Source organism: Mobula birostris, chromosome 32, assembly GCF_030028105.1.
Source record: "Mobula birostris isolate sMobBir1 chromosome 32, sMobBir1.hap1, whole genome shotgun sequence".
Taxonomy (NCBI): Eukaryota; Metazoa; Chordata; class Chondrichthyes; order Myliobatiformes; family Myliobatidae; genus Mobula; species Mobula birostris.
Window position 1 is genome coordinate 5,279,235 of NC_092401.1, and position 20,023 is coordinate 5,299,257.

General features: G+C 46.0%; 1 protein-coding gene across 1 annotated transcript in view; it reads right to left on the minus strand.

Moving 5' to 3' along the window:
- The window catches only part of LOC140191058 (voltage-dependent P/Q-type calcium channel subunit alpha-1A-like), a 597,550-nt gene that overhangs the window by 210,634 nt on the left and 366,893 nt on the right, over window positions 1–20,023 (minus strand). Inside the window, exons 9-14 of the mRNA XM_072248133.1 lie at window positions 19,385–19,488; window positions 15,456–15,571; window positions 11,423–11,479; window positions 9,321–9,323; window positions 4,919–5,008; window positions 2,315–2,524 (exon numbers count right to left, since the gene is read on the minus strand). Of these exons, the coding sequence (XP_072104234.1) occupies window positions 2,315–2,524; window positions 4,919–5,008; window positions 9,321–9,323; window positions 11,423–11,479; window positions 15,456–15,571; window positions 19,385–19,488 (580 nt within the window). The remainder of the gene's footprint in view (window positions 1–2,314; window positions 2,525–4,918; window positions 5,009–9,320; window positions 9,324–11,422; window positions 11,480–15,455; window positions 15,572–19,384; window positions 19,489–20,023) is intronic.

Consider the following 20,023-nt stretch of genomic DNA (forward strand, 5'->3'; position numbering starts at 1 on the left):
TTGTCGTGTTCCATTACAAAAAGTACTTTCCATTATATTGGGTGGTTAAAATTGCCCAACGCATCACTGACATCAGCCTACCCACCAGCAAGGATGTATATATAGAAAGGTGCTGGAAAAGGGCCAGTAACATCACGAAGGATCCCGTCCACCTTGCTCATGGACTGCTTGCCCCAGTCCCATCGGAAACAGGCTTCGTAGCATCCACGCCAGGACCACCAGATTCAAAAAGCATTACTTTCCTCAAGTAGTAAGGCTGATCAACACCTCCACCCATTAACCCACTCCTCCACACTCCCCATCACAACTTCCAGTGACACATTTCCTGTCAGATACTCCTGTATCTAGCATCAATCTACATAGTATATAAGTTATTTTTATGTATTTATATTTATCGTGTCTTTATTGTGTTATTTATGTTTATTGTGTTTTTTAATGCTGTATCAGATTTGGAGTAACAATCATTTTGTTCTGTTTGACAATTACACACTGAAAAATGACAATAAGCAATCTTGAATCTTGAAAAGGAGGCAGAGAAATTAGGTTGCTCAAATCCGAGTTAACTATCGTTTGACTTGTCTTCTACCAAGCAAGGTCTTCTATGGAAATAGACGAGTAATGTTTCCCTGAAATGAGGCATGCAGGTTTGCTGCATGATGCACGTTTCCCAATGTATAAGTTACAAATCTTGCTCAATCTGCACAAAATCTGGGACTTTTTTCAAATTGGAAAGAATTTCAACTCATTCTTTAAATTTCTTTTCAGAACTACTCTGCGTTTCCTGCCCCGCTCACCTGGTTTTCTCTCACCCTCCCTTCTTAAACAGTACCGTTACATTTGCATCCTTCCAGTCTGTGGAAACATTCCGGAATTTATGGGATTTTAGAAGATAACAATCAATGCATGCACTATCTCGACAGCCAGCTCTTTAAAAACTTTGGGACGCCAGTCATTAGATTTATTGTCTTTGAACCAACATGAATAATCTCAACAATGAACCGGTTCTACAACCTATGAGCTCACTCTTAAAGTTCAAAGTAAATTTTTTATCCAAGTACGTATAGGTCACAATCCTGGGATTCATTTTCTCGTAGGCCTACTCAACAAATCTATAGAATAACAACCATAACAGAATCAATGAATAACACTAAACTAAGGCTTTCAATCGGAGTGCAAAAGAGAACAAATTGTGCAAATACAAAAAGAAGAAATAATAATAAATCAATAAGCAATAAGTACTGAGAACATGAGATGGCGAATCCTTGAAAGTGAGTTCATAGGTTGAGGAAACAGTTATGGGGTGAGTGAATTTGAGTCACGTTTTCCCCTTTGGTTCAGGAGCCTGATGGTTGTGGGTTAATAACTGTTCCTGAACCTGGTGGTGCGAGTCCTGAGGCAACTGTACCTTCTTCCTGATGGCAGCCGTGAGAAGGGAGCATGACCTGGTGGTGGGGGTTCCTGATGATGGATTCTGTTTTCCTGCGACAATGTTTCACGTAGATGTGCTCAATGGTGGGGAGGGCTTTACCCATGATGGTCTGGGCTGTATCCATTAGGTTTTGTAGGATTTCCTGTTCAAGGACTCTAAAACTCATGTTCACAATATTATTTATTTATTTATTTGCATTTGCAGTTTGTCTTTTTGCACATTGGTTATTTATCCGTCTATTTATGTGTAGTTTTTCATTGATTCTCTCGCATCTACTGTGAGAGCCTGCAAGAAAATAAATCTCGGGTAGTATATGATGACACTTATGTTCTCTGATAATACATTTACTTTGAACTTTGAAAATGCTAGAAGCATTTAGGAGGTCAGACAGCAATTCTGAAGTGGGAAACAGAGATCATGCTTTAGAGAAACAAGAAACTGCAGATGCTAGAATCTGGAGCAGGGAAAGAAATCACTTGCTGGAGGGTGTCGATGGGTCTGGCAGAAAAAGCAGAGGGAAATGGACAGTGGGGGGTTTCGGGCTGAAGCCCCATATCTGGTCTGCTAATGTTTTAAGCTGAAGACTTTCCAGCATCTTTCAGCTGAAGCATTAACTCTGTGACTTTCCCCAAAAATACTGCAAAGGACCTTTGACAGCAAACATTCTCTGTTTCCCTCTCCACAGATGCTGCCTGACCTGCTGAGAATTTCCGGTATTTTCTGTTGCTTTTTCAGATCGCAAACAAATTAACATTGGTATGTACAATGAACAGGCCCTGATTAAAACAAGTGATCCTGAGCAAGAAAGGCAAACACATCCTCTCAGTGAAGCCCTTGATACTCTTCAGCTCCCCAACACTCAAGGTTAAGTCCCACGATACTTACAGAGGAAGTCGGAGAGCCAGTCTGGCTGCTTATAATGCACAATCGCAACACACAAAGTGTTGAGGGCTACCAGACTGAGGACAGTCCAGTAAAAGGCCTGAGTTTTCACTACCCGTCGGACAAAGAACCGAAAGCGTCTTTCCTTCTTACGGAAAAATGAAGAACCCTCAAGTTTGGCACTTTTGATACTTGCTCTTGTGAATGGAGACCCTGTCCCAGAAAGAGAACTAGAATTAGTGCATCTGTCAACACTGCTATGTTGATCCTCGAGACCATAAGAAAAAGGATCAGAATCAGGCCATCTGACCACTGAGTCTGATCTAACATTCGATAATGGCGGATCCCCACTCTCCTGCCTTCTCCCCAAAACCTTTAACACCTTCACTAATCAAGAACATATCAACCTCTGCTTTAAATGTATTCAAGGATTTGGCCTCCACAGCTGCCTATGGCAATGAATTCCACAGATTTACCACCCTCTGGCTGAAGAAAGTCTACCTCATCTCTGCTCTAAAGCAACATCCTTCTATTCTGAGGCTGTGCCCTCTGGTCCTACACCATCCTGCTGGAAACATCCTCTCCATTCCACTCCATCGAGGCCTTTCAATATGAGATAGGTTTCAATGAGATCTCCCTCATTCTTCTACACTCCAGCAAGTACTGGCCTGGAGCCATCAAACACCCATTCATTTCTCATTAAACCTCCACTGGAGCCTCTCCAATGCCAGCACATCCTTTCTTAAGCATGAGGCCTAAAACTGCTCACGATACTCCAAATGTAGCGTGACCAATGCCTTATAAAGCCTCAACATTTCATCCTTGCTTTTATATTTGAGTCCTCCAGAAATGCGATCCTCCTTCATGTTTCTCCTTGAGATGTTGTCTTGGTCTTAAAGCTGCATGTTGACAGGACTTGGCAACTGTTCAGTACCAGAAGTTAACAACCTCCAAGCTACTCAGCTGTAGAATCCCATTGGTAGAATTCCAGGCCAGATATTTACCCCACCAATCATAAAGACCACTGTAAAACTAAAGGATGGCTATCCTCATTTTAGGGAGGGAATTCCCAATCTTGTGGAAAGTACGGCTGCCAATCAGGAAGTGATCAAGCTCAGGGAAGAGCAAGACACTAGTGCTGGCGGAGCACAGAGATCTGAAAATGAAAAGGGTTCTAAAGCTGGAGGGGGCTACAGGGACAGGGAAAGGGAGGGCGGAGACCATGGAGGGATCTCAAAGCACTGATTAGAGCTTTCAAACTGAGGTGTTGTTTAACAGAGAAACATTGTAGATCAGTGAGCCCAGGGCTGGGTAAACGGGGCTCAGAACGAGTTAGGGTTTTTGAGTTTTGAGCATACACAGGAGGCCACCCTGGAATATAGTTAAGTCTGGAGGTAATCAGGAGAAAGTCAAGTGTTTCAGCGGTCAATGAGCAGAGGTGGAATTACAACTGGGGGTGGGAATAGGAGTCAGTTAGCAATGATGTGGGAGCAAACAAGAAAGGCAATCTGGAGATGGTGAACCAATCAAGGGTGACCTATTGAAACTGGTGCACACCAGGAGACCAAACAAAGCTGATCTACCCTAACGCAGACCTATAAACTTCTGCACTTAGCTGATTATGCAGAAAAATAATTAACTAAGTTTTGATAGCTACACTTCTCAGATTACATCATTACACAGAAGATTTAATTAACAGTAAGGCTAGGTTTTCGTTATAGGATAAAGCTTTTAATTAACCTCTGCTGCCTTATAGCTATACCCACTCACGGGGAAGGCTTTGGGAGTAAACCCTGGGGAAAAATCTAGAGCTGGAATCCCTAAGGCAGTCCTACGCTGGCTGGCAACTCCTGCTAAGCCACTGGTGCCAAACAGTATCGGTTTCTGCTGTTCCTTTGGATTCATCAGGTGCATGGAGAGGGGGAGCCTGCTGTATAGGGTAACAGCTTGCTCTCCATATTGTACCACTCTGGCTTAGATAATGGCTTGTGTATTGACACACGGAGAGCTAGGATGTAACAGCCATAGTTGACCTTGACCAACAGAGAGCCTCCAATTTAGTTAACAGCAATTCTCAGTTCCAGCCATAACAGTGGTTCTATAGCATAATCTCAAGCTCCTGTACCTTGTCCTAGGAGATTCTGTAGATGCTGGGGATCTTGACCAACACACACAAAATGCCGGAAAAACTCAGCAGGTCAAGCAGCACCTATGAAGGGAAATAAACAGTTAATGCTTCAGGCAAAGACCTTTCATCAGGACTTGGCCTGAAACACTGACTGTATATTCCTCTCCATAGATGCTGCCTGACCAGCTGAGTTCCTCCAGCACTTTGTGCGTGTTGGTCCTGTAGTTTGGTACAGTTACAGATACTTCCCATCTCATTGTTGTTAAACCTTATCAGTGGTTCCCTGTTAACACATCAGCAGAAGGTACATCCTAGTTATTAACTCTTTCCATTCCTACCCCTACCAACTCATTGGTGTCCTCAGTACACAATGTCACTGGTCTCACTTCCCAAGCTCCATGTTGTATCTTCCATTTAAGGACATTCGGACCTGCACTCCTAGTGCAAATCCCACTACCTGCAGTGCATCAAACACTTACCTACAGAGGAGATGTCTGCCAGGTGATCTTCACCCTCCTCAGGATTCAGCAGGTCAGTTTTACTCTTTTTTATTGTTCCTCTTCTCATGGCTGGGACAGACAGACAAGGAGAAAAAATGAGGCAGTTCAGTAACACTTAATTCTTCCAAAAACCCAACTTTTAGTGGGAAAGAAATGGTCCTGGGCTTTTGTTGAAATGATTAGCATAGTTCTGGGAATTCCCTGCTAGCGCAGATGAACTTCCAAGAATTATTTGCACACAGTGACTGGAGATTCAGTCCTCTGCAAGTAGGGACACATTCGAAGCAATCCACACAAGGACCATAAAAAGTTGGGCTGTTCAGCTACTCTTGTTCGCTTTGCTGTTCAATGAAATCTGATCACTAATCTGAACTCTCCATTCCTGCCCAGCCCCAATAACCTATGATTCTCTTGTAATGTAAAATCTATCTCAGCCTTGAATATTATTTTTGAGTCAGCACTTACTGCTCCCTGGAACAGAGAATCCCAAAGATTCACAACTGTCTGAGAGAAGAAATTCCTCCCCACCTTCAACTCCAAGCCTCTTGTTTCAGGCTTTCCATGAGAGAGGAATCATCCTCTCAGCATCCACCCTGGTCCAGTCCACTCAGGGACATTAGAACTTGTGCTTCGATTAGATTAGAACAGGGCAGGGCTTAATTCCTGTAAGCTGTTCATAACCTGAACAGTTTGTAAGTTGGAAATAACGTCTGTGAACCAAATCCCCAGATGGCAAAAGATGCCTGCAGCCAGCAAATCCATCCTACCAGTCTCCTTGATGCTTGTTTGTGAGTAGAGGCTGTATATAGTCAGGGCTTTGTAAGCTGGGGAGGACCAATGTACCTATTGTGGTTGATATTGAGGGAGAGTGCAGAGCACACCAGCACAGCAGCATGCAGGATCTTCAGCTGAACTTTATTGACAACTCTGCTTGTACAATAGGTAAACTCCTCCTATGTGGGAGTGGCATAGGATTTACCCATAAACTACCAGAACAGTACCAATGTGTTCTAGTAAGGTCACCTCTCATTCTCACTCCAGGGAAGAGACCTTGCAAATACTAACACGCTTCCTAGGTAATTGATAATTGTTTTGTTATTGTCAAATGTATAGAGAAACAGTGAGAAACTGCTTTGCGTGCCATCCATTTAACAAGGGAAAAGCAGTAACAGAATGTACAACAGAGGAAAGTGCGGTGGAGGTGGACAAGTAAGGTACAAGTGTTGTGTGGTCAAGAGCTCACCTTTATCGTAGAAGAGGTCTGCTCAATAGTTGTGTTAACAGTGGGACAAATAGTCATTGGAACCGATCTGGTTTGCTAGTGCCTTTCGCTGAAGTAAACTCACAATCTTTCTGGTCCGTGTGCAAGTCATAGAGTCACACAGCATGGAGATAAGCTCTTTGGCCCAACTGGTCCATACTGACTGAGCTAGACCCATTTGTCTCCATTTGGCCCATAACCTTTTAACCCTTTCCTATCCATGTACCTGCCAAATGTCTTTCAAAAGGTTGTTATTGTACCTGCCTCAACCTCTTCCTACGGCAGATTATTCCATATTTGTTTATTGAGATGCAGCTCAGAATAGGCCCTACTGACCCTGTGAGCCGCACTGCCAAGCAACCCCCAATTACCGGACAATTTACAATGACCACTTAACCTACCAACTGTGGACTGTGGGAGGAAACTGGAGCACCCAGAGGAAACCCCCGTGGTCAAGGGGAGAACATACAAACTCCTTGCAGTCAGCGATGGGAATTGAACTTTTACAGTACTTTGCTAACCACTACGCTGCTATGCCACCCTAATATATGCACCACGTTCTGTGCAAGAGAGTTGCCCCTCAATTCCTATTAAATTTCCTCCCCTCACCTTAACCTCCAATTCTACAACCATGGGAGAAAGACCGAGTCTTTCATCCCATCCACTGTTCCCTCCAAGCTGCACGTGCACAGCCACACAATAACTGAAATGCTCCCTCGCACATAGCCGTTGTTGCCACACAGCTGGAATTTTCTTTTATATAATGTTAACATAATTTAAAAATTACGCTAATCTGATTTAAAAATCTATGTTAATATAATTGTGAAATACCTTGTAGTTAACTATGTGTTAATGAATATAATCTATAAATTCCCTGATCAGAGCAATGGTCGGTTCATGCAGATGTAGAAACCATCAGAGGGAATGTTGATCCTATTCACGTTCTGTGCCTTCTAAAATGTCCAAGCAAGTCTCTTAGGGAACTCAAGGGCTCAACTGAACATTCTGGTTTTGCTCACATTTTGGGAATACTTTACTGTTTACATCAATAACATTGTTCTTTGGCATTTGGAGTATTTTGAGGAAAGAAATTGTTGACGTTTTGGGTCAAAACCTGAATCCTGAATGAAATTCCAAGATTCCCTTCCTCTCACAGATGCTGTATGAGCTCCTCCAGCACATTGGTTGTGTCTGAACGTTCTAGCATCCCTGGTCTCTTGTGTCCCTTTGTCCAACTCCAATCAGGTTCCCAAGACCAGTGAAATTCATCATCAGTCGAAAACACACAGCGATGTTTTGAGCTCCATCGTGGGCACCAGCCTCCCTTCCACTGAGCACATCTTCAAAAGGCAAGGCCTCAAAAAGGCAGCATCCATCATTAACGACACCCACCACCCAGGACACGCTCTCCTCTCAAGACTACCATTAGAGAGGAGACACAGGAGCCTGAAGACACACACTCAATGTTCTAGGAACAGCTTCTTCCCCTCTGCCAACAGATATCTGAATGGACAATGAACCCACGGACACCACCTCATTATTTTTGCTCTCTTTTTATCACTACTTATTTTTGTACATTTGTTAAGGTAATATATAGAATCATACAGTTATTGGAAAGTACGGTAAAGATCCTGTCTGTGTTGAGCCATTTAACCTGCCTGTTCCCGGCAGCCTGCACCGGGCCCGTAGTCCTCCATACCCCCACCATCCATGTACCTATCCAAACTTCACCTAAACATTGAAATCGAGCTCGCCTCCACCACCTGTGCTGGCAGCTCGTTCCACACTCTCACAACCCTGTGTGTGAAGACATTTCCCCCCAAGTACACCCTTAAACTTTTCACCTTTCACCCTTAACCGTTTATAGTATTTTTTTTAATGTATTGCACTGTACGAAACTCCCAATTTCACGACATACAAAACCGATAATCAACCTGACTCTGAATCTGCAGTAATGTCTGAGTATCGTATTCATATGCCAGAGTTTGACCCCACTCTGCTGCATGGAATACAATCACAGTAACAGTGTACCCTATCATCTGACCATATTGTCTGTTTTACACCAGCACCTTTAGGTGGATGGTATGTGTCGGAAGCAGTCCACATCCTGGATCAGATTAAACCCCTGAGCAGTTTCCTTCCTGCCCATTGCTCTCAATAACGGCATTTCAAGAAACTCATAAAAATAAGCTGCAATTTCTCAGCGGAAGGGCAGAAACGTACAATTCCTAAACATTATTAAATAGCAATACACACAAAATGCCGGAGGAACTCAGCAGGTCGGGCAGTATCTATGGAGATGAATAAACAGTTGACGTTTTGGGCCGAAACTATTTATCAGGACGGAAGAGCGTGGAGAAAGGAATAAACATTTGCAGGAGAGTGAGCAAAATCAGCGCAGCCCTTGCGTCTGTAACCAACACCCGGGCTTCCACTGCCAGCATTTAAACTGTCCAAGCCTCGAGTAGTGGCATGTTCTAGGCCCTGGATCCTGGCACCCCAATACGCCTGGGCTGCCCGATCGCAATCTCACCAAATCGGCTCAGCACTTGGAGTGATCCAACCTCGCGCCTGGGTGAGGTGGACGGGCATTGAAACCCCTCTGCATCGACTCCTCTCCAAATCGCTCACTCCATCTCCAACCTCAGATTTATTTATCATGTGTATGTAGAAACATAGCATGAAATGCATTAACAACCAGCACATGCAAGGATGTGCGGGTTGGGGGGGGGGGGGCGGCCCGTGAGTGTCGCCCCACATTCCAGCGCCAACAGAGCATGCCCACAACACTCAGCAGAACAACACACAACACAGCAAGCATCAAGACTGTAATTAGCAACACACACAAAATGCTGGAGGAACTCAGCAGGTCAGGCAGCATCAATGGAAAAGAGGTCGAGACACTTCATCAGGACTTAGGGTCCCGGCCCAAAACATCAACTGTTTACTCTTTCCTATAGTTGCTGCCTGGCTTGCTAAGTTCTGCCATTTGCATACAATGGGCCCTGACTTCCACAGCAGACTACTTCATACCTGCTGTGCTCCCCAAACCCAAACACCCACAGGTGCCCATGTCCTGGATGTCTCCCTTCTACCGTGTATTAACCTGAATAAGCTGACCTCCTGCACCCCCGACATACTTCACCTGCTAGATTATGCTCTGGACAGCAAGTAGGCCTCAGGCCTTATTTCTTAGGCCCCTGTTTGGATACCCACTGACAGATAGTCAGCTGGAAAAGCTTTTGAATTATTTTTAAATCTTCCTGATAGAAATGTTGAAAAACTATCTATAGATCCCCAATTGTGAATATAAGTCAAGTTTACTTTATTGTCATACATGTATACCATCAAACGAAATGACATTTCTCTGGACCAGGGAGAAAAGCTCAGAAGTACACAATAACTTAGGAAAGTAAGAATTAAATCTACAAATAAATTATGCATAGATAAACAAAGTAAAGTGCATAAATTAAATATTGTAGCATTCTGTACAAATCATCCAATGACACTTTGAAAGCAATGCGGCAAGGGGTTCAGAAACCTAAAAGCCTGAGGGAAGACGTTGTTTCCCATCCCGACCGTTCTTGTCTTTCTGCATCGCAGTCCCCTGCCTGATGGTAGAAAGTCAAAGAGGATGCTGGACGGACGGGTGAGTTCTTGATAATACTTAGGGCCCTGCATACGCAGCGCTCCTGATAAATGTCCCCGATGGATGGTAGGGAGACCCCTATGGTTCTCTCAGCCATTCTCACAGTCCTTTATAGGGGTTTCTGGTCCAATGTTCTGCTGCTCCCAGACCAAATTATTTAAATAGTTTAAAAAAGTAATTGAAACACAAAGGGCACTGTGATGGTGCAGAGGCCGTACTGCTTCTTCAGAGCTCCAGCAAACCGGGTTTGATCCCGATCTCCAGTGTGGAGTCAAAGCATTCCCAAGATATTTCCCCAAGTACTCAAGTTTCCTAACACATCCCAAATACCTGTGAGTTAGTCACTCTAAGATGCCCTGAGTGTGTAGGCGAGAGGCAGAAACTGGGTGAAGTTAGTGGAAGTGTAGAGAGTGTAAAATAGGATTAGTGTAATTGGGTCGCTGGTGGTCTGTATGGACTCGATGGGCCGAAGGGCCAGTTTCTCTGCAGTGTGACCCTATGACCATAAAATATGAGCATTAAACAAAGTAAACCATTATTTTAGTGTCTTCCCCCTTCCTTTTCAGTTCTGAAGAAGGGCGTCGGCCCAAAACGTCGACTGTGAATTCATCTCTATAGCTGCTGCCTGGCCTGCTGAGTTCCTCCAGCATCTTGCGTGTGTTGCTTTGGTTTTCCAGCACCTGCAGACTTCCTCGTGTTGAGAAGGTAAGCCAGTAGCAATGAAGGTCAGATATACAAATAATCTGAACGGTCCCTTCATACACCAGCCCTCCTTGGAGTGGAGATGAGGGGTAGAGTGGGAGGTGCTTTCGATCGCTCGCTCCAGCTTGCCAGCGCTTCGCTGCTGGGCTCAGCTGCGAATGGGAGGGCGGCTGGAATGGCACCCAAGCTCCAGCTCATCACTGACTTCCGCAGTCGGCCCAGGTGCGAGGCGAACCGAGTTGGAGACATCCAAGGGCCGCCAGCTGAAGTCTGCCCAGTGGATCTGAATTTAGAGCAGTAGCGTCATAGAGCATGACCCTCCTCCGAGGATCATCACCTTGTGTGTTCCTGAGATCCCGACAGCAATGTCATCCTGATAGGGTCACCCAGGGGGAGGTTCCAGACAGAGAGCGGCCCGACCATTGGTGGAGCTGGCGGAAAACGATGACACATCACAACGGCAGTGAAGGCAGATCCCCATTCCTTGCCACTGACCCCTGACCCCGATCTGTCAAGGACAACGTGTTGGTTGCCCGTGCATCAGCCTCCCCACATTGAAGAAAGTCACGCACAGGCATTCTTCATTAAGGAGAAACCTCTTCTGAGAACATCGTACCCGACTAGAGTGATTGCACTGTTACTACAGCAAGCACGTAGGCCCTTCAGCCCAACTAGTCTATGCTGAGCGAGATGCCCATCTTACTGAGTGCCATCTGCCCATGTTTGACCCATATCTCTTGATCCCTATTTAATCTATGTACCCATTCAATGGTTTTAATTTCCAATATAATGGACAATTTATCACAACGTGTGTTCTACAACTTGTGACCAAGGCTGAATTACTGCATTCTCTTTTAAAAGAAAACCTTACCATCAAAAGGTGACTTTTCTTCCATGTCGGTCTCCTCCTCTGCCAGGATAACCTCCTCTGCATGGAATGAACAGTCAAACAATAGGAAGAAAATGAGAATATGATGAAGGAGACCTGTCATAAATTATATCTATAAAACAGCTTTACACATTCAGAAAACACTTCACATTAATTTGATTTCTGGGAGTTTTGACATGGTGAATTGCTGTGAGTTATTTGATACCTTTAGAGAGTATATTTCACGTTAATGGCAGTATCTTCACTGGCATTAAGCAGCTGTAGGATCTATGACACCTACTGAATACATTATGGGTGAAATTCCCAGTAAAATGACAACAAAATATCAAGGGTGCCTTGCCAACACCAAGCTTGCTAATTCACCTCAGTGCTAGCCCGCATTGAGGATGTAACACTGTCTCTCCTTCAGATTCTTCCTTCTACAGCCCTTTACCTTTTCTACATATCACCTCCCAGTTCCTTAAATCATCCCCCCCCCACCTGATTTCACCTATTACCTGCCAGCTTGTACGTCCCCTCCACTCCCACCCACCTTCCCCTCACCTGGTCTCACCTATCACCTGCCAGCTTGTACTTCTCCTCCTCCTCCCCCACCCACCTTCCCCTCACCTGGTCTCACCTATCACCTGCCAGCTTGTACTCTCCCTCCGCTCCCACACACCTTCCCCTCACCTGGTCTCACCTATCACCTGCCAACTTGTACTCCCCCTCCTACCCCCACCCACCCACCTTCCCCTCACCTGGTCTCACCTATCACCTGCCAACTTGTACTCCTCCTCCTCCATCCACCCACCTTCCCCTCACCTGGTCTCACCTATCACCTGCCAGCTTGTACGTCCCCTCCACTCCCACCCACCTTCCCCTCACCTGGTCTCACCTATCACCTGCCAACTTGTACTTCTCCTCCTCCTCCCCCACCCACCCACCTTCCCCTCACCTGGTCTCACCTATCACCTGCCAACTTGTACTCCTCCTCCTCCATCCACCCACCTTCCCCTCACCTGGTCTCACCTATCACCTGCCAACTTGTACTCCTCCTCCTCCATCCACCCACCTTCCCCTCACCTGGTCTCACCTATCACCTGCCAGCTTGTACGTCCCCTCCACTCCCACCCACCTTCCCCTCACCTGGTCTCACCTATCACCTGCCAGCTTGTACTTCTCCTCCTCCTCCCCCACCCACCTTCCCCTCACCTGGTCTCACCTATCATCTGCCAGCTTGTACTTCTCCTCCTCCTCCCCCACCCACCTTCCCATCACCTGGTCTCACCTATCACCTGCCAGCTTGTACTTCTCCTCCTCCTCCCCCACCCACCTTCCCCTCACCTGGTCTCACCTATCATCTGCCAGCTTGTACTCCCCTTCCTCCATCCACCCACCCATCTTCCCCTCACCTGGTCTCACCTGTCACCTGCCAGCTTGTATTTCTCCCCCTCCATCCACCCACCCACCTTCCCCTCACCTGGTCTCACCTGTCAGAATCAGAATCAGGTTTATTATCACCAGAATGTGATGTGAAATTTGTTAACTTAGCAGCAGCAGTTCAATGCAACACATAATCCAGCAGAGAAAAATAATAATAGATATAATAATAATAAATAAACAAGTGAATCAATTACATGTATTAAATAGATTTTTAAAAATATGTAAAAACAGAAATACTGTATATTAAAAAAGTGAGGTAGTGTCCAAAGATTCAATGTCCATTTAGGTATCAGATGACAGAGGGGAAGAAGCTGTTCCTGAATCGCTGAGTGTGTGTCTTCAGGCTTCTGTACCTCCTATCTGATGGTAACAGTGAGAAAAGGGCATGCCCTGGGTGCTGGGGGTCTTTAGTGATGGACACTGCCTTTCTGAGACACCGCTCCCTGAAGATGTCCTGGGTACTTTGTAGGCTAGTACTCAAGATGGAGCTGACTACATTTACAACCTTCTGCAGCTTCTTTCGGTCCTGTGCAGTAGTCCCTCCGTACCAGACAGTGATGCAGCCTGTCAGAATGCTCTCCATGGTACAACTATAGAAGTTTTTGAGTGTATTTGTTGACATGCCAAATCTCTTCAAACTCCCAATGAAGTATAGCCGCTGTCTTGCTTTCTTTATCACTACATCGATATATTGGGACCAGGTTAGATCCTCAGAGATCCAGACGCCCAGGAACTTGAAACTGCTCACTCACTCCACTTCTGATCCCTCTGTGAGGATTGGTATGTGTTTCTTCATCTTACCCTTCCTGAAGTCCACAATCAGCTCTTTCATCTTACTGACGTTGAGTGCCAGGTTGTTGCTGTGACACCACTCCACTAGTTGGCATATCTCACTCCTGTACGCCCTCTTGTCACCACCTGAGATTCTACCAACAATGGTTGTATCATCAGCAAATTTATAGATGGTATTTGAGCTATGCCTAGCCACACAGTCATGGGTATAGAGAGAGTAGAGCAGTGGGCTAAGCACACACCCCTGAGGTGTGCCAGTGTTGATCGTCAGTGAGGAGGGGATGTTATCACCAATCCACACAGACTGTGGTCTTCTGGTTAGGAAGTCGAGGATCCAGTTGCAGAGGGAGGTACAGAGGCCCAGGTTCAGCAACTTCTCAATCAGGGTTGTGGGAATGATGGTATTAAGTGCTGAGCTATAGTCGATGAACAGCATCCTGACGCAGATGTTTGTGTCGTCCAGGTGGTCTAAAGCCATGTGAAGAGCCATTGAGATTGTGTCTGCCGTTGACCTATTGTGGCGATAGGCAAATTGCAATGGGTCCAGGTCCTTGCTGAGGCAGGAGTTCAGTCTAGTCATGACCAACCTCTCAAAACATTTCATCACTGTCGATGTGAGTGCTACCGGGTGATAGTCTTTGAGGCAGCCCACATCACCTATCACCTGCCAGCCTGTACCCTCCCCCTTTCCACACTTGCTGCTCCTTTCCAGTCACGCTTTCTTATTTATTTATTGACATGCACTGTGGAAAGGGCCCTTCCGGCCCTCCAAGCTGCACCACCCAGCAACCCCTCAATCTAGCCCTAGCCTAATCACAGGACAGTTTACAAAGACTGATTAACCTTCCAACCGGTACCAATTTGGAACGTAGGAAGAAACCGGAGCACCTGGAGGAAGCCTATGTGGTCACGGGGAGAACCTATAAACTTACAGGTAGTGGCAGGAATTGAACCCGGGTCGCTGGTACTGTAAAGCGTTGTGCTAACCACTACACTACCGTGCCACCACATTATGAAGTGTATTGCCCCAGAATTTGCACACTCACCTGGTCACACACCAGTCCCAGACAATCTGCACACTCACCTGGTCACACACCAGTCCCACACTGTCTGCACACTCACCTGGTCACGCACCAGTCCCAGACGATCTGCACTCTCACCTGGTCACACACCAGTCCCAGACAATCTGCACACTCACCTGGTCATACACCAGTCTCAGACGATCTGCACACTCACCTGGTCACACACCAGTCCCAGACAATCTGCACACTCACCTGGTCACACACCAGTCCCACACTGTCTGCACACTCACCTGGTCACGCACCAGTCCCACACTGTCCACACACTCACCTGGTCACACACCAGTCTCAGACGATCTGCACTCTCACCTGGTCACACACCAGTCCCACATTGTCTGCACACTCACCTGGTCATGCACCAGTCCCAGACGATCTGCACACTCACCTGGTCACACACCAGTCCCAGACGATATGCACACTCACCTGGTCACGCACCAGTCCCAGACGATCTGCACACTCACCTGGTCACACACCAGTCCCAGATGGTCTGCACACTCACCTGGTCACACACCAATCCCACACTGTCCACACACTCACCTGGTCAAGCACCCCCTGACCCACCTGCATTAGAGGCCACAAGTCCCACACTGACCTCATCAGACAACACAGACCCACAGAACTGCAGTGCAAGCAAGTTATCCTTGACATCCTTGGGCCATCCCAGGATAGAAGGTAAAGCCCTGCTCATTGCGCTTCTGTTGTTCGAACCCCATGCTTACCTGCTTTACAAATCCACTCCAAGTAGCCGTTGAGCTCTCTCTCGATCTGCTGCTGCCGTCTCAGTTTCAGGAACGCTCTTCTATTCTCCACCCTCTCCCTCTCTTTGGCAAACTCCCTGCAACAAAGGTGCTCCCATTAAAGCAGACGTAATGGACATTTGACAAGGACGTATATCAACGATGTATTGAGACATAGCACAGAATAGGTCCTTCTGGGAGCCACGCTGCCCACAATGTCCTGATTTAATCCGAGCCTAATCATGGGGTAATTTACAATGGCCAATTAACAAACCAACTGGTACGTCTTTGGAACGTGCGAGGAAACCAGAGTACCTGGAGAAAGCACATGCGGTGATCAGGACATACAAACTCCTTAGAGGCAGAGGTGGGAATTGAACCTGGGTTGCCTGTACTGGATAATAATGTGGTAAATTGGAAAAGCGTATTTGTGAATGACACCACATTGGAGGTACAGTAGACCATGAGGAAGACTATCAGAGTTTGTAGTGGGATCTGGGCCAGCTGGAAAAATGGGCTGGAAAATGGCAGATGGAGTTTAATGGAGGCAAATGCGAGGTGTTACACTTAGGAAGGATAAAACAGGGTAGGACTTACACAGGGCACTGCGGCAGAACAGAGGAATCCAGGAATACCATTCATATTTTCTTAAAAGTGGCGTCAGAGGTAGACAGGTTTATAAAGAGAGCTTTTCGCACATTGGCCTTCATAAATCAAAGTATTGAATACAGGAGTTGGGACGTTATGTTGAAGTTGTATAAGACATTGGTTAGGCCCAATTTGGAGTATTGTGTACAGTTCTGGTCACCTACCTAAGGAAAGATATCAGTAAGATTGAAAGAGTGCAGAGAACGTTTGCAAGCATGTTGCCAGGGCTTGAGGACCTGAGGTATAGGGAAAGTTTGAACAGGGTAGGACTTTTATTCACTGGAGCATAGGTGAATGAGGGGAGATTTGATAGAGGTATGCAAAATTATGATGGGTATAGATAGGGTGAATATAAACAGGCTTTTTCCACTGAGATTGGGTGAAACTAGAACTAAAAGTCATGGGTTAAAGGTGAAAGATGAAATGTTTAAGGGAAACATGAGGGGGAACTTCTTCACTCAGGCAGTGATGAGAGGGTAGAATGAGCTTCCAGCAGAAATGGTGGATGTGGGTTCAATTTCACATTGAGAAATTTGGACTGACACAGTATATGGATGGGAGTGAAGTGGAGTGCTATGATTCAGGTGCAAGTCGTTGGGAATAGGGAGAATAATACTTAAGCATGGACTAGATGGGCCAAAAGGCCAGTGCTCTTGAATTCTATGACCCCATGACAGGATGGAATGGGGCCAAAAATTGCTGATTTCAACTCTGGTCGACCACAAGGAAGACACACCAGTGTCTGCTTTCTTTAGAGGTTAAAGAGGTTTGGCTTGTCACCAGACACTCTAATGAACTTCTCCAAACATACTGTTGAAAGTATCCTGACTGACTGCAACATGATCTGGTATGCCAAATCAAAGGCACAGGACTCTGAAGTGAAGGGGGAGAAGAAGTGGGCTGTAGTAACAGGAGATCAGTTGGTTAGGGGAATTCTGTGGATGAGACTGAGATTCCAAGATGGTATATAGCCAGGGTCCAGAGCACCTTGGATTGAGTGTTCAGCATTCTTGAGTGGGAGGGTGAGCAGCCAGAGGTTGTGGTCCATGTCGGTACCAATGACTTGGTGAGGATGAGTGACGAGGTCCTGCAAAGTGAGTTCAGGGAGTTAGGTGCTAAGTTAAAGGACAGGACCCCCGCAGGGCTGTTCTCAGGACTGCTATCCATGCTATGTGTTAGTGAGGTCAGAAGCAGGGAGCTGGTATAAGAGGAGGACTCAAGATTTTCAGATCATTAGGCTCTTTTCCAGGCAAGGTGGGACCTGTATAGAAGGGAAGGTGTGCACTTGAACTGGAGGAGAACTAATATCCCAGTGGAAAGGTTTGCCAGTGCTCCATGGGCGGGTTTAAACTAGAGTTGCAGGGGTTGGGAACCAGAGTGCCAGAAGAGATAGCGGAGATGGTATGGGGATAGATGTTGTTACGACCTCAGACAAAGTCAGGAATCAAAAGGCTCAGCATGGTTGGACTAACGACCTGGACTGTGTATATTTTAATGCAGGTGGTATTGAAATACTCCTTTCAATACTAGTGGAAAAGGCGAATGAGCTCAGGGCATGGATCAGCACATGGAATTATGACATTGTAACCATTAGTCAGACTTGGCTGCAGCAGGAGCAAGACTGGCAGCTCAATGTTCTGGAGTTCCATTGGGTTGGACGTGATAGATCAGGAGAGATTGAAAGTGGAGGGGTGGCATAACTAGCAAGGGAAAATGTCATGGCAGTGTTCAATCAGGACAGACTGGAGAACTCGTCTAGTGAGGTTTTATGGGTTGAACTAAGGAATAAGAAAGGTATGACCACGTGAATGGGATTATATTATAGACCACCCAGCAGTCCACAGCATTTAGAGGAACAAATTTGTAGTGAGATTGGAGACTGTTAAAAAAAACATAAGGTTGTGATAATAGGTGATTTTAACTTTCCACATTTTGACTGGGACTCCTATACTGTAAAAGGGCTGGATAGGAAAGAGTTTGTCAAATGTATTCAGGGAAGTTTCCTTAATCTATACATAGAGGTCCCAACTAGAGGGAGTGTGGTACTGGATCTCCCATTAGGGAATGAGACAGGGAAGGTGATAGAAGTTTGTGTAGGGGAACACTTTGGTGATCATGTCATTATTTTCAAGGTAATTGTGGAAAAGGATAGGTCTGGTCCACAGGTTGAGATTCTAAATTGGAAAAAGGCCAATTTTGATAGCAAGTGTGGATTGGGGTAGGTTGTTTTCTGGCGAAGGTAAATTAGAGGATTTCAAAAGTAAAATTTTGAGAGTACAGAGTTTGTATGTTCCTGCCACAATATAAGGAAAGGATAACAGATTTATGGAATTTTAGTTTTTGAGGGATATTGAGGCTCTGGTTAAGAAAAAGGAGGTGCATAACAGGTATAGACAGGCAGGAACAGGTATAGACAGGCAGAAGATTCCTAATACATGTCAATGTGTTCGGTGAATAAAGCTGATCGTTGAAATGCCTATTTTTTGTTCTCTGTTACAAAGGGATCAAAGAGTTAAAGGGAAGCAGATCAAAGGTGGCAATGGGAGAGCTGGGCTGGTGCTGTAGATCACGGGGTAGGGAGGGATATTCCTCAAAATATCTGAGGAAGCCACGATCACTAATCCAACCGAATCACCCAGGTCTGAAACTGCAAGGAATGGGAAAAATTACTTCTGTTAGTTGCCCCATCCTAAAGGCTGATTTATACCTGTGCGTCCAATCGACACCGTAGGTACAGCGTAGTCGTGAACCCTACGTGGATCCCTACGCCGTAGCCTGATGCGCACCTCTCCCAAAATGTAACTAGGCGTCGCGGCAACGCAGACCACAACAACTGTGATTGTTCCGCTCGGTAGCATCCCATTTCCTCCTACGCTGCAATAGCTTCCCATTCGGCGACTGAAGGGCAGGGAAGGAACTCTGACTGCTTGCTTTCCATAAAGCTTTTCAGACCTCCAAAATTATGGAGGACGCATTTCGCTTTTACGAGAAAAGATGCTCGCTTTAAACTTGTTTACGCTGAGAAAGACTACCATGACCATGAAACCTTGCACGGGCAGGTGCGCGCGCATGCGCGACGTGCCCGAATTGCAGAGCAATGCAGACACACCAACGCACAAGTATAAATGCTTACAACATGCATAGGCCACTTGCGTAGGTTACGGCGTCCATTTGATGCAGAAGCATAAATCAGCCTTAAGGAGGAACTTGACATTGGAGTCTGCTGGCCGAAAGAGAGTGGAAAACAGGCACGAAGCACTTACCCCGACAGGACACCAAGCACAAGGTTCAGCATGAAAAAGGAACCAATGATGATGAGCGGGATGAAATATAACCAGTTCCATGTGTTCCCCAAGGCATCGTTGCTCTGTGAGGAAGAAAAGAAAGAATACGTTAGCGGTCCACATATACTCAAACCCCCGCACTCTCTGCCTCTCTCTGGAGGAATGATCAGTCTCCTTTATACTCGCTCTGATTTTCCAGCTAGTGGAGTGGTGTCACAGCAATAGCCTTGCACTCAACGGCATTAAGACCAAAGAGCTGATTGTGGACTTCAGCGAGGATAAGACAAAGGAACACAAACCATAGAGGGATCAGGTGGAAAGAGTGAGCAATTTCAAGTTTCTGGCTGCCAACATTGTCCGAGGATCTAGCCAGGATCCAACGTATCGATGCAGCTACAAAGAAGGCACAACAGCGGCTACATTTCATTAGGAGTTTGCTTGTCACCAAAAACACTCGCAAATTTCTACATATGTACCGCGAAGAGCATTCTGGTTGGCTGCATCATCGTCTGGTATGGGCAGGGGTGGGAACTACTGCACAGGATTGAAGTTGGAGAGAGTTGTAAAATTAGTCAGCTCCATCATGGGCACTAGCCTCCGTAGTATCCAGGACATCTT